At 35.0% G+C, this 15,027-nt stretch overlaps 2 protein-coding genes across 4 annotated transcripts; one reads left to right on the plus strand and one right to left on the minus strand.

Annotated features, from left to right (window-relative positions):
* The first annotated feature begins 5,283 nt into the window (after nucleotides 1-5,283).
* On the plus strand, nucleotides 5,284-8,627 carry LOC104810211 (serine/threonine-protein kinase PBS1). Its single transcript, XM_010536404.2, has 5 exons — nucleotides 5,284-5,626; nucleotides 6,293-6,495; nucleotides 6,847-7,036; nucleotides 7,295-7,686; nucleotides 7,840-8,627. Exons 1-5 carry the CDS (start codon nucleotides 5,506-5,508, stop codon nucleotides 8,287-8,289), a joined length of 1,356 nt encoding a protein of 451 aa, XP_010534706.1. The 5' UTR covers nucleotides 5,284-5,505; the 3' UTR covers nucleotides 8,290-8,627.
* A 221-nt stretch (nucleotides 8,628-8,848) lies between these two features.
* Nucleotides 8,849-11,308, minus strand: LOC104810212 (bidirectional sugar transporter SWEET15-like). 3 transcript variants are annotated; one of them, XR_771265.2, is made up of 7 exons: nucleotides 11,100-11,308; nucleotides 10,753-10,789; nucleotides 10,445-10,655; nucleotides 10,186-10,350; nucleotides 9,913-10,032; nucleotides 9,359-9,790; nucleotides 8,849-9,168 (listed from the first exon to the last, which is right to left on the minus strand). XR_771265.2 is itself a non-coding variant. In XM_010536405.2 (6 exons), exons 1-6 carry the CDS (start codon nucleotides 11,149-11,151, stop codon nucleotides 9,473-9,475), a joined length of 903 nt encoding a protein of 300 aa, XP_010534707.1. In that variant the 5' UTR covers nucleotides 11,152-11,308; the 3' UTR covers nucleotides 9,133-9,472. The 3 variants fall into 3 exon arrangements, 1 of the variants encoding a protein (XP_010534707.1); XR_771264.2 differs by having other exon boundaries at nucleotides 9,296-9,790; XM_010536405.2 differs by having other exon boundaries at nucleotides 9,133-9,790.
* Between the last annotated feature and the right edge of the window lie 3,719 nt (nucleotides 11,309-15,027).

Here is a 15,027-nt window from a genome sequence, read left to right on the forward strand (position 1 = left end):
AGGAGGGTTAGTTAGACGGTCTAGAGAGTCATAACTAGTCGAGGTCTTAGCTAGTCTTCGGAAAACGGAAGGTGTCGGGGACACTCGTTTTGGGTAGACTAGGTTTGCGTGTTTATTTGTTTATCACGCTGAGACGTACTTATGGTACGCTCGGTAAGGACTCTATTAGAGCGGCACGTTTGATACGCCTAGGATGTGTCGGGAGGTAGAGTTAACAAATGGAAGTAGACGGGAAGCGACAGCGTGCTAGGGTTCGTGTTTGGCGTTATATATATTGTGTTGCTTCGTGTTCGTCTTTCTTTTGCAGGGATTTGCAGAAGAAGGTGGAGATTTGTGGGGTTCTCAGCAAATCCGCTATTGGAAGCGGAGGCTCTCGAAACCTCCGGATGAAGCAGAGGATCTCATAAGGACGGAGGGGCGTTTCTGTCATTTCCGGGTGTTTAATGAAACCCTAGGTATCGTTTGTGTATCTTCTCATTCGAACCGATTAGGGTTGGTTCTTCGTTTTTCCGGCCGAGAGGCTCTCTCTCGTTCGGCGAGCTTTGCTCGGTTTTCCGGCGCCGTTCTGCGGTGTCCGGTGGTTCCGGTCCGTTGTAACCCTAGCTACGAACGCGGCTTCCTCTTCCCGAGACGTAGGCCCGAGCTTTATGCTCGGTGCTGAACTCGTATCTCGACTGTGTCCTCTGTTTTCTTTTTCCGTTCAAACACACGAGTGATCGGAGAGAATGGCGAGGCGGACCTCGACCGGGGCTGATCCACAACAGTTTTTTTATTTTGTTTTTAAATGGTTGGATGTTGCATGGGTCATGGTCGGTACTATGAAGTCACATCTTTAGGCTTTAGCTCCACGGATTCCTGGCTCAAATATACAATGCCAGTCTGACGCCATAAAAAAGATACATATATATATATAAGCTTTGAATATTTGCTTTTTTTATGGTGTGAATCAATTAATCGTAAGTAATCTATATTTACTATTTAGGTTCAATTCATGGATTTCTGTAAACGATTCTATATATAAAAATTGGATTTTTTTTCGGATTAACTTTTTATTTTATAACTTTTTTACTAATCAAAATACCTATGAATGATGATCTAATTATTTGATAAATAACATCTCCGAAACTTAAACGATAATAGTATTTTTTTCGTTAATCATTTGATTGCTTTGTCGTCATTAGTTTACTCACAATTAACAAAGCTTCCAACTTATTTTACTCACAAATAATTTGACATTATCTGGTGATTAATATATCTAGATTCTAGATTCAGGTCATATTATCTAGTTTATATATAAAAAGTCATGAAAAAAATATAAATTTATAATAATACACATTAGCCATAACCTAAATCAAAAAATTGAAAATAAATATAAGCTGTACACGTGTGCAAAAAAATCAATAAAGAGAAAAAAAAAAGCAAGTTCTTTATAAAAAAAACTTTTAAAAGCAAATCTGAACACAGAGACAAAGTTCCAAAACACACCCTTTGAGATCACAAACCCTATATCGATGATCCCTTCAAGTCCTCTACCTCGCCTGTGCGAATTTGATTCGACATTATGAAAAATATATTCTATATACTATTTTGATTTTAACTTATACTTTTTTTCATCTACGATCATATGACTAGAATTACACTCTAGTCACATAATAATAGTCACATCATAATGTTAAATTTATAATAATTACATTAATTCACCATGTTCATTTATTATATATCAAACTAATAATTTGATAAAACTATTATAAATTTAATATTATTATCTATATAATCACCATGTAACCACACTGGTAATTCTGATGACATGTTCACGCCTAAAAAAATGAGTTTGAAGTCCCGTTGTCTTGGGTTATGCTTTGATTTTTTTTGAAACCCATGAAAAGCCCAATAAACATAGCATTTGGGCTTTGGGAATGATCGGAAAGGCCCAATATAGGTTTTCTCTTTTCCTTATCGAGCAATATATTTTGACAGAGTAAATAAGTTATTCTCTAGTTAAATTAGCATAAATCTTGTATCAGAATTTTTTTTTTTAAAAAAACAAAATAGTTTTTCAATATTTTTTTTGGAAAAATCTAAAAAAAATACTGAACTTTACAATTTTGATAAAAAAACACTGAACTTTATTTTTTGTTAAATAAATATTAAACTTTTTAAACGAATCTAAAAAATACTGAACTTTTTAAGTGATCCAAAAAATACATGAACTTTTCTGCGATTATAAAAAATACTAAGGTTTGAATGAGGATGAGTTTTATTTTGGGTTTTTAGTTTTAGTTTTTGGATTTTGGTATTTAGTTTTTGGTTTTTAGTTTTTGGATTCTATAATATTTGAAAACTTAAAAAAAGTAGCTTTTGATTTTTCTTTGATTTTTCCACTAAAATGGCTTTCCAAGTTTTTAGGAAAAATAATTTTGTGAAAACTTGAATGATAATTTTTTTAGTTTTTGAATTCTAAAAACTCTAAAAACTCTAACCATTCAAGGCCTAAACCTTTTCAGTGATCCAAAAAAATATATGAACTTTTTTCGATTGTAAAAAAAACTAAGTAAAATAGTCTGACGTGTTTGCATTTTATTGTGTCATGTCATTCATTTTATTTATTTTGACAATAGTAGAAAAATTAAGTGTTTATTTTTTAAATTTAAAAAGTTTAATATTGATTTGATAAAATAAAAATTTCAGTATTTTTTTTGTCAAAATTTGAAAGTTCAGTGTTTTTTGGGATTTTTTCTATTTTTTTATAATTCAAAAATTCTTTGTATGTTCAGTAAAACTATATTTTTTAAAAGAGCGAAGTTTTGATATTTCAGAGTTAGAGATAGATTTTGGGAAAATGTTTTCTTATTATTCTCATTCATCATAGGTTCCTTAAATACAAATAGAAGAAGAGAAAGGAAAACCCTAACAAACCCTAACCAAACTAAACCAAAGCATATTAAACCAAATCAATATTTAACTACATATATATATTCTAATACGAAGAAATTGTTAAAGTGGAAAAATGAATATGTGATGGGAGTAAAATAAGATTATAGATATGATGGAGAATAATAATGGATACAATATCATTATGCCAAATATTGTGTATCTGATTTGTTTCCATTGTGTCTATATTTCCTTTTTACTCTATTTCTTAATTTTTCTATAAATATGTAGTTCATTTTCATTGTAATGTAACAAGAAGAAGAAGATATGTAGCAATAAAAGTAATTCCGTTCTTTTCTATTTGTCTTATTTTATTTCTGTATTTTATTTTTCTACATGGTATCAGAGCTTGGTTCGATCTGCTCTATATTTTTTTTTCTCAATCTTTTTTTTTTTAGTTTTAGATGTTCATATATCCAAATCGTTCAAATAGGAGTAAAAATCCCAAAATCAAACGAGGTGTTGTGACAAAAAGAAGTCAAACCTAAAAACTCTAAGATCAAGCGAGGTGCTATGACAAAAAGAGTAAAAGGTAGAACTTCAAAGTCAAACGAAGTGATTTGAACATGAGTAATATTCTCTAAAAGAACTAAATTTGGTGTTTATGAATTTTTCCTGAGACAATGAAAATGTCTGAACGGTTTATAGCATTATCGATTCAAGATTGACTTTTTTCATTCTTTCAAAGTCAATCTTGAGGGGGAATGTTAAAGTGGGAAAATGAATATATGATGGGAGTAAAATAAGATTATAGATATGATGGAGAATAATAATGGATACAATATCATTATGCCAAATATTGTGTATCTGATTTGTTTCCATTGTGTCTATATTTCCTTTTTACTCTATTTCTTAATTTTCCTATAAATATGTAGTTCATTTTCATTGTAATGTAACAAGAAGAAGAAGAGATGTAGCAATAAAAGTAATTCCGTTCTTTTCTATTTGTCTTATTTTATTTCCGCATTTTATTTTTCTACAGAAATTTATATGAATGTTTTCTTTAAATTGATATTCGAATGATTTTGCTCTAACCAATCCAATCTTGAATACATTCTTTCAATATTATTGAAACAGCAAATAAAAAAATTCAATTTCTTCAACCCTTGTGTGAGAAAAGTAGAGTACCAATCAAAGCAAGGTGCATGTCTTAGTGGACATATGACTATGCACCCGAATAAAAATAAAAAATATATAAAGATACCAAATAAACAGTAGAGTATACGTAATACTTTATTCAATCTTGAACAACAAAATCGTGGACACTTTGCTTACTTATCTCCTTTATTTCATATTAATATTAACTAATTATATAGTTACATACAAAATCTAATAGAAGCTCTATAGCCTAATATTTGAAATAGCCTCTTTTTTCTTATATATTTAGAATCTAAATGATTTATGTTCCTATGAGTTAAATACACGAATTTTGTTAAGCAATCGGGTTTGGACGGACCATTTATAAGGGAATGGAGTCACATTCCCCCCCCCCTTTTTAATTAAAAATATTTAATTTTTTATGAATTTTATAAAATTTTAATTAAAACTTTTTAATGTCTCGTTATAAAATTAAATCTACCCGAACTATTGTCCGTTTATAAAAATTTTATAGGTCTGTCACTAAAAAACGATATGTATTTTTTATATTAAAGATATATAAAAAAAACCTTAATGTTTTGGAATACAAAAGCACATGTATCAATCCATACTTCTTATTACCCTTTGAAAAAAAAAAGGAAAAAATATATTTTAATTTATAATGTTGATATCCGTTTGCTGTAACTACTTGCTAAATTACAAGCGTACAAGTTACAACTATTTAGGCCGTAACAACGACGTCGTATTGAACAGCGTTTGCGTTTGCGTTTACGTAATTGCACCGTTCCATCACTCCCGCCATTTGACACGTACACGTTTTCACACCACTGTGAATTTAAAAAAATCCATTAAACCAATTTATTTGTTAGTCATCGTGATTTTCTGCAAATTATATATATATACACACACACGCATTTACTACAGTGAAATTAGCATTATTTTACAGTAATTATTATGTCCGTTGCAAAATGTGGGAAATATCCATATCCAAGTCATGAGAAAAATGCTTCTTTACCACTTGGGACAAGAACACAAAAACATCTGAACAAAGTTTTAACCTTTTTGGGCAGAAAAAAAAATGATTGGAAAAAAAAGGGAGAAAATATCTGAGGAAGAAACTATTTCCTGGAATTGGAGATTATTATGGTCAAAGAAAGTCGGAGAAGAAATTTTACTCGGTTTCCGCTTCATTCTTTAATTCGCAAATGGGATGTTAGTGTAAAACACTTGCGAGCGACAAAAGAAGCTGCTTCGTCCCCTCCCCCCCTCTCTCTCTCTCTCTACTTCTATTCGTTTTCCGGTTCGAATCTATAGCTGTGTTTCGATATTCTCTCGAATACCCAGAATTTCGATTTCCTTCCCCTTGCCCTTTTGGCAGAAGTTTATGGAATTTTCGTTCTCGTTCGTCCCTGTTCTTTGATTTCTCAGTAGGGTTCTAGGGGTTAAGTTTTTTTTTTCTGGGAAAATTTGGTGGAGATGGGTTGTTTCTCGTGTTTCGATTCGAGGGAAGAAGAGAAACTGAACCCGCAGAGGGAATCCGAGGATCAGAAGCTATCTCAGCCCACAGTTTCCAATCATTTTTCTAGTTTATCTTCTGGTTAGTGTTATCTATTTTCGCTTGCTCATATGTTTTGATTTGTTCTGTTCGATTCCTAAGAGCCCAAGATCTGGTAATCTGATCCTATTAGGGGGTTGTCTGAAATCCCACTGTTGAATCACTTGATCTCATGACTGTTACTGGGCGATTGAAATTCCTGAGTTTTTTAGGCCGATGGGCTTGTTCTTTGATTAGACCTTAGTTGAGTCCGTTGGTGAAGGTGGAGGGAATCAAGATCCTGTGATTGAATTTTACTTGAGATTTGATCTGATTGGAAGTTATACAAGATCAAGAATTTTCTGCTGAAAGTGCCTTCCGATCGAATCGATAACGTGTATTGTTTTAGGTATCTGTGAATGAAATTCATGGTTATTGGATTTGATGTGGTGCTATAGGAGCACAGATCATGTTAGGCTTTTGATTCTTATGATAGCCGTATCTTGAAAAGGAGTGAATCTTTGCAACGATCAGGATCACAGAGATCCTTTTGCATCCGGAATTTAGTTGTATATCTCGAAAAGAAAAGATCGATGTCAAATTGTCAATGCAATCTAGAGATCTTAAATTTGTTTCATTGAGGTTTAGCTTCCGAAATCAGTGTCTGTAATTTTGGAACTTGGGATTCGAAGAACTATGAGATTTTCTAAAGAGTGAGGTCCATTGCAGGTGGGGAAAAGCTCAGAGCAAGGAGCAATGGAGCAAGAGAACTACCGAGTCCAAAGGATAATGGGGCAGGTGCACAAATCGCCGCTCAGACATTTACTTTCCGTGATCTTGCAGCTGCGACTATGAACTTTCATCCCGACTCTTTCTTGGGTGAAGGTGGATTTGGACGAGTCTACAAGGGAAGGCTCGAGAGCACCGGTCAGGTAAATTGTTTAACCCCTTTCTAGAAATCCAAAGAGAGTAGAGTTATGTCCATTGCTTGTGGATTAGATTTAGGAGGTTCTGCTTTCGGTCATCACATAGCCATGGAGTGTATGGTTAAGATTTGGCGGCCTATGTTGTCAAACTTTTGCTTAAACATCGGACAATTTGATAAAAAATGGACGTGAAAGGGCAATGCCCTCCTTTCCCTTAGCCATGCCAGCCTATTTAACATTTGTGTTTGCCTTCCGTAAATTGGTATTCTTTGATAAAGACGTGGGTTATCGCTATAAACTTGTTAATGGTTATGGATGGAGTTTAACCTTGGAATATGCTTTCTTGTTCAATTTAAGGTTGTTGCTGTGAAGCAGTTGGACAGGAATGGTCTGCAAGGTAACAGAGAGTTTCTGGTGGAGGTCCTTATGCTCAGTCTTCTTCATCATTCCAACTTAGTGAACTTGATCGGTTATTGTGCTGATGGAGATCAGCGGCTCCTTGTCTACGAATTTATGCCCTTCGGTTCATTGGAAGATCACCTTCACGGTAAAATTCGATTTACGCCCTCTAATCATTATTGCTTAAGGGCATGCATCAACAAATTCTGGCCCGGAAAAAGTGAAATAGTCAATCATATCCAGAGATGAGATTCTTTGTGAACTTAGCCAACTGATATCAACTCACTCAAGCAGGTTTTCCCTACGTTTGATGATGAAAAAGAACAGTTTTTTCAGTTATTTTTGGTAGTCATCTGACAAAAAAAAGTTTATTTTTTTAACCCTTTCGAGTCTCTATCTTTTCCAGATATTCCGCCCGATAAGGAACCCCTCGATTGGAACACAAGAATGAAGATAGCTGCTGGAGCGGCAAAAGGGTTGGAATTCCTGCATGATAAGGCCAACCCTCCTGTTATTTACAGAGATTTCAAATCCTCCAACATATTATTGGATGAGGGTTTCCACCCAAAGCTTTCTGATTTCGGGCTTGCTAAACTCGGACCAACGGGCGACCAATCTCACGTCTCCACGAGAGTTATGGGCACTTACGGTTATTGTGCTCCCGAGTACGCCATGACTGGTCAGTTGACCGTAAAGTCGGATGTTTACAGCTTTGGTGTAGTTTTCTTGGAGCTGATTACTGGACGTAAAGCTATCGATAGCGAGAAGCCACATGGGGAGCAGAACCTCGTTGCTTGGGTAAATCATCGCCCCTTTATTTCGTGCCAAACAGAATGAATATCCGGCCGAAATGTTTAAGTTTACAACTTTGATTCGGTATCTAGTGTTCAATGGCCTGATTTTTCAGAAAGTTGAAAACTTTTTGCTGCCTCTATGGTTTACATTTAACAGGCGAGGCCGCTGTTCAACGACAGGAGAAAGTTCATAAAACTGGCGGACCCGAGGTTGAAAGGGCGGTTTCCGATGCGTGGACTCTACCAAGCTCTGGCAGTGGCTTCGATGTGTATCCAAGAGCAAGCGGCTACCCGTCCCCTTATCGGAGATGTGGTCACTGCCCTCTCGTATCTTGCAAACCAAGGCTACGACCCGAACAAAGACGAGAGAAGAAGCCGTGATGAAAGGGGCGGTAAGTTACTGTCAAGGAACGACGAAGGAGGGTCTGGAAGGAGATTGGATCTTGATGGATCCGAGAAGGACGATTCCCCGAGAGAGACAGCTAGGGTTTTGAACAGAGACATCGATAGGGAACGAGCCGTGGCTGAGGCCAAGATGTGGGGAGAGAATTTGAGGGAGAAACGACGGCAAAGCGCTCAAGGAACTTCCGAAAGCAGTAACGGGTAGTACTGCTTTTCGCCTTCCGCTCTCGTCTTCTCGGGTTTTGCACCTTTTTTTCATTCCCCATTTTCACTGTGATTTGCTCTGAAACATCCCTGAAGACAGAAGAAGATGATGAAACACCAATCCCAATAGCCAGAACCAAGAGTGTACATTATGTGATGATGATGCTATATGGGTGAAACACTAATCCAAAAAATTTTGAGGAGCAATGTTCAAATTTCACGAGCTTTATGTTGTTGTTGTCTTTCCGGTGAGAGGAACATCGGATGTACAATGTAAAGTATGCAGTCTTCCTTCCTCTCTTATGATAACATTTTTTAAAAAAATCTGACTTTGATGAATCACTAAGTTTGGTGTACGGACAGATTGGATAATGTTTCTAGATTCTTCCGCTTGTGGTGTTTTGTGGCCACACCTTGTGTTCCGTACGATGTTAGCTTAATATTGGATCCTATGCTCTTGGACTTGGAGTCTAACTGTTACAGTACGAAATTATTTAACAAACCAAATAGGTGTTTAAAAAAAAGTGTTTCTTACCTTTGGATTCGGTTTATTTAATTCAAATAGAGTTTTGTATCGAAAATCTACCAAAAGAAAATCAACTAGAAATAAAGTTTTCCTTGGAATATCAATAATTTCTGAAATAATTCCTTAAAGATCTCAATGGACTCCAATGAACCAAATGGAATGGAAAGCTGATTGATATCTTGAAATATTCAAGGGCTGTGATTAAAACATCCAAACCTCAACGCCACTAGTTCAGCGTTTTGTGAAACGCAACAGCTTTTATCGCTCTTACAATTTTGTTCAAACGGCGGTTACAGTCGCAACCGCAATCGCACTAAGGATCACAAATCGCTGGCCACAGATCCATGTTAGGTCCTGCAAAGCCGGGAACTTCACTTGAGCACCGTAGCGATGATAAGTTACAATATTTTCACTTTTTTTTTAACAAAACCAAATTTTAGCTTACATAGTAACAGTAAAAAAAATATAGAATTGTAAAAACCTTGAAAACAGACGGCAGTCAAATCATGACATACTCCATCAACACCAATAGAATAATAATTACCACAGACATGTAACTTTCTTCCCCCGCCGTGACGGAGCCGACGCCGGAGATCGGAGAGAGAGAGATATTTTTTAGAATTCCAATTTTGCCCCTAAACGTTTGAAGAGGCGCTTTTCAGACAGCTTCTTGAGGGGCACACTCCACGTGGCGCTTGCCCCCTTCGCTTGACGGCTCCTTGCTAATTTTGGCAGTATCTTGACCGTCAGATGCTCCACGTGGCGTCACCTTTTCCCCTTCATCGCCGTCCGATTGAGACGTGACGTCGACAGGGTATACTTCGGACACACCTAGCGGACTCGACACCACAATCGTCTTGAGCTGCTGTTGTTGATCTGGAACCTTCTTCTCCAAGTTAGGTTTTTCGGAGTTCCTGTAGATTCCGTACAGAATCATCTGAACCATCCCTAATGCGAATCCTAACACATTCGGGATCTGCGTCGGTCCAAATTCCGAAATCGTTATAACCCTTTACCAGCCATATGGAAAAGAATGAAATTTATATAATAATTAAGACCGAGGAATTTAATGTAATGTGTGTATATATATACACTTACGGCTATGCATATGTCGCGGAGGAACAAGCCATAAGCGAACCACATAACGGCACTGATCGTCAAGAAGAATGAGAGCGTGAATGGCATGAACTCCACACTCTTTGTCCGTATCACACGAGCCTATATATATATACAGTACGTAAAAAAAGATTGGAAACTTTAGTGAAAATAAAAATTAAAAAAAAAAGTGTATATTCGTACGTCCTCGTTGTTATAGACAGAAAAATTCTGGATCATATATACGAAAAGATACGGTGATTGATCGATGCTTACAACGACAGTAAGCGGAGCAGCGAAGACGGAAACAGAGATCGAGACGCAAATCCAGCCAAGAACCACAATCCGGCTGTTAGGGTTCTTCACAAGAAAATGCGTAACGCTGAGAATCAACGAGAAGAGACCTACGTTCATGGCCATGAATAGCTTCATAGCCGAAATCTGCCCAAACACAGATGAGAAACATTCATTATTACAGAGATATATATATATATATATATATCGAATATATCACGTAAATAGATTCGGAGATTACCCTTTTGTCCTTGGAGGAGTAAGCGAAGAACAAAGCGATGTAAAGGGTCTCGATGACGCATCCGAAGGAGTTAATGGTAATTAGAAGGAAGGCGTTTCGTTTGAGAAGCGCGTAGTAGAGCCAAAGCATGCAACTGAAGAGCGAAACTTGGTACGGCAATGATCGGAAGCTCTCTGTAGATTTCTTCTTGTAGATCCTGTAGAACGTCGGCCTGAAAATAATGATAATAATAATAAAATCACACAATTTCCAAATTCGATTCAATGAAATCGATGCATGAAAAAGATCGAAATGGAAAAGTCACTCACGCTGGGGCGAGAAATACAAGGAATGATATTGCATTTCCTGTCGTTAAATAAATTCACCAAATCATGTTAGATGTCATATATATGAGTCATCTTAAAACGTGAATTAATTTCTTGCCGAACCAAAGTTCTCTAACTAATTAATGAAACATCAGAAACTAATCAATGATCCGGACACAACATCATTCGAACATACACGTGGAAAATAACTGTATAACTTTATTAATGGGAACAAGAGAAACAGAAGATGATGATCACTTTGCAATGTGTGTAGTATATGTGTTATGCAATTAAATTCGATGATGATGCTAATATTTTATGTGTATATATATATATATATCACACATTACCTAAGACTCCAAAGGTAACAGCCATGAAATGGTGATTGATCATCAAGGCCATTGTTACTCAAAACTTGATCAAGACAAAAAAGCTTATATATATAATAATGGTGAAGATTAAAGGATCTCAAGATTTTTTTCGAAACTCTAATAAGCTCTCTCTCTCCCCCCTCTTCTATGCTTCTCTCTCTAGATGTATTTTGGGCATCTCAGTGAGGAAACTAGCGGGCTTCTGAGGCTTATATATAGGGCGAAATTAACCTTTGTTGTGATTTTCTCTCTCTCTAGAATCTTGAAGTGTTAAAAAAAATATTAAGAAACAAACAAAAAAAGAAACAAAAAGAAAAGAAGAAACTAAAAGGCAAAACACACCATGGTTGCATGACAAGTGGAGAATTAGTAGGAAGCGTAGCATAATATCATTTAACATACCTTTCTCTTCTTCCCCCACGCGCAGATTCCTCGCGCGTGCACTTCACATTCCTAACATTTGTTTATATTTTTTTTGTTGTTAACCGGATGGTTATCCGGTTTTTCGGTCCGACTACATCCATCATAAATCCGAGAGCAGTTTTTAAAGAATCTGCGACAGGAATCCAGAGAGCAACACCCTCTCAGCAGATAAATACCCCCTCCCTCTCCATCGGCTGGTTTGGAACTAGCGACCAGGGTCCAAAAAGCAACATCTTTTCGTCACTCGACCACCCATTAATAGATAGATCTGTTTATGTTTTCTTGCTCTAAAACGAAATATGAATATAGGTTCTAATGAGTTCTACATTTTTATTTTCCTAACTAATAATTCGAAAAGGGCAAAATGAATGCAACCGAATGATTTTTTTTTACTTTACCACCACATTGTTTCTAAATAATATTTTAGACTGAATTTGATTCTCTCTATATATAAGTGTATATATATTTTTTTTACTTTATGACGTTATACAATATTTGATGGTCCTTGGAATAGAAGTTTTCATATATTTTTTTTTTTATAGATTTTTAAAATTTTCACCGCTATAATGATCTTTATAATGAACATTTATAAACAACTAATTTGAATATATTATGTTAAATTATTGCGTTATATATGTTTCAAATGTTTATGTAAAATTAATTTATATTCATTAAAAATGTAGCATAACCTGTTGCCGTGTCTAATTATTAATTAATTATAAGGTATGGGGCGTAATATGAAAGGTTCTGCAATTCACGTGACCTCTCCAAACTCCTTTTTAGCCGTTTCTACGGGCAAGATAATAATAAAATAATTTGATACAAAACCCCAAGGAAGAATATTGCCACGTCAGCAAAATGCTGACTAGGACCCTCTCTCCGACCATCATATGTGATTTCGTGTCCGAAGAAGATGTCCACGTGTACTCTTCCGGCTTTTTTCCCCATTTTCAGGTCTTTTTTCTTTCTCCATTTCCTCAATCACAACCAAAAAACATACGAACTCATTTTTTTTATAATTATGAATATGACCGATAATAATGTGGAAATAAATTTACAAAATGGGTCGTCGAAATTATAAGTTTCGTGTTAATTAAAAAGCGAATTAAAGAATCTAGATTTCGTGATTTTTTTTTATAATAAGAATTCGAGGACGAATAGAAGTCGAGAAAATACGGTAGCTTTCTGCATGTTTCGAGGCTCAATTTGAGCAGTTAGTCGAAGAATGGTGACAAAAGGTGTGACGTGGGAGACGGATGATTAGACGATTTTGTTTGTTAAAATCGTTCTTGTTCTTATTCGTTATTTCTTTGTCTTTTATTTGCTCCATCACTATTTTGAATTATATATATATATATTAGGATGCCAGATTTTGTGGTTCTCCACAATCAGTGTTCAAACTCCAATAATTTGTTTTGGTTGATTCTTGATTGGAGTCTATAATTTTGTTTACGTTAAGTTTCCATGCGGTTCATGCAATTTCCTAGTCCCCATAATATATTTCTCTCTTTTTTTTTTCCATTCAATTAACATATGATCGCATTCGCCTAACATTTGAATCCCGAAGAGTTTGGCATCTACGGTAGCTCATACGGTCACTTAATTATAATTTTTTTTTTAAAATTTTGCAATGGAAATTGTTTGACAGACTTATTCGGAAAGACTCATGATATACACATGATTGTAATCTTATATATCGTAAATAAAAGATTAAAAAGATAAAATAAAAGAAACATTTAAACTACATTTCCCTATCACTACCCCAATAATACAATTTGTTGGTGACAAACAACAATAATTATTTTGCACATATATATATATATAGTCACAATAAACGATATGGGTGAAATTTGATTTCCCTTTCCAGTCGTTTTCTACGTTTTATGATTGCAATCTGGTTCGTACGGATCTAGCTGTACATATTTATAACAATGTATGCATAGCTTTCAATTATATAAATAATTAAATCCGTTATTGAATCAATAAGATATAATGAATTTGCGCATGTATAAGAATATATTGAAACTCTTATTGACGTATTTATTACACTTTATAAACCGAAACTAAATTTATGGTGAAAAAAAGAACTATACAAAATTCGTCATTTAAATTGGATATGATTTTATATACCTAATTATGGTATTTTTAACGTTATTCATTGAAGATGCTCGAGATCGATTATCTGCGATTTTGTCACAACATTTTTTTATTTTATATCTATGGTCAAATCCACTGGATTTTTCAGATTTAAAGGTCGTGGATATATTTATATGATAATACATTTACAAATATATGATGTATATACATGTGTATTGTGCACACGCGCAAACTATTAATTAGAACTGCATGTTCCATTTGTCACGAAGCGGGCAAGCGAGATTTTTTTTTTTTTTAATCGGGTCCAATAAAATTGTTGAATATAGGAATAAATTTAATTTGAAATGTGAGGTGATTAGTGAGGCTTGGAGATGAAATCGAAAGTAGAGGAAATAGGAGACAAGAACGTTTATGATTGGTTTGGGTTTCGACCTCTCTGAATAGGACTTGTCCTTTTCATCAATTATGCCACCAAAATTTAATCAATCAAACATATATCCATTTGAAAACGACATCTTATTTCAACATTATCGATTTTAAATTATATAAAAAATAGTATGTCGGATTGTTTCTAAAGATTAATAATGTTGCACGGTTAAAATAAATAGCGACATATACATGTAATTCAAGACGTCAGCATGCATGAATCTTTCATAATGTTCTTGAAGATGTTTCTTTTGAATCGTATTCCTTTTTATTGGGGGTGGACGTTTCGATACGATATTTTAGAATCGAACCGTAGCAAAGTGAAAAATATGATACCGTTCCCAAAACGAATTATCCAAAATTTTCAGACGACAATTTTTTTTTATAAAATCGAATTTTTTAAAACCGAACCAAATCGATTTTTTAAAAAATTCGAAAAACCGAAAAGTTGTCAAGGATATCTCATTTTTTTTAATTAAAAACCGAACTGAATTGAAACTGAATCGAACCGAATATGAAATAATAATCGATTGATATATATTTTAGTAAAATCGAAAGAATCTGTACTGTTTATCCGGAATCTGTGAAATGTCGATCTTGACGAACTCGCACAAACCCTAAACCTCCGATTCCAGGAACGACGAACACTCGAATATGAAAGAACGAAAGACACACAAGAACACAAGGATTTACGAGTTCAGATCAACCAGTGTAGTTGATCCTACGTCTCGGGGGGAGAGAGATTTCACTATGAATGAACTTGGTACAGATACAAGCTCGCGTAAAGAATCAGAGAGAGAATGCTAAAGAAAATCGTATATACTCTTCTTTTTTGGACTCAGAAGAAGTGGCGTCCTTTTTATCTTGAGACGATGACCAAAGCCTCTGGCTCTTCCCAAGGTTTTCAGCAGCTTGAAACCTTCTGACTCATTTAGAGTCTTCTTATGCTTTAACAGATTCA

The sequence above is a fragment of the Tarenaya hassleriana genome, unplaced genomic scaffold (genome assembly GCF_000463585.1).
Source record: "Tarenaya hassleriana unplaced genomic scaffold, ASM46358v1 Cleome173, whole genome shotgun sequence".
NCBI lineage: Eukaryota > Viridiplantae > Streptophyta > Magnoliopsida > Brassicales > Cleomaceae > Tarenaya > Tarenaya hassleriana.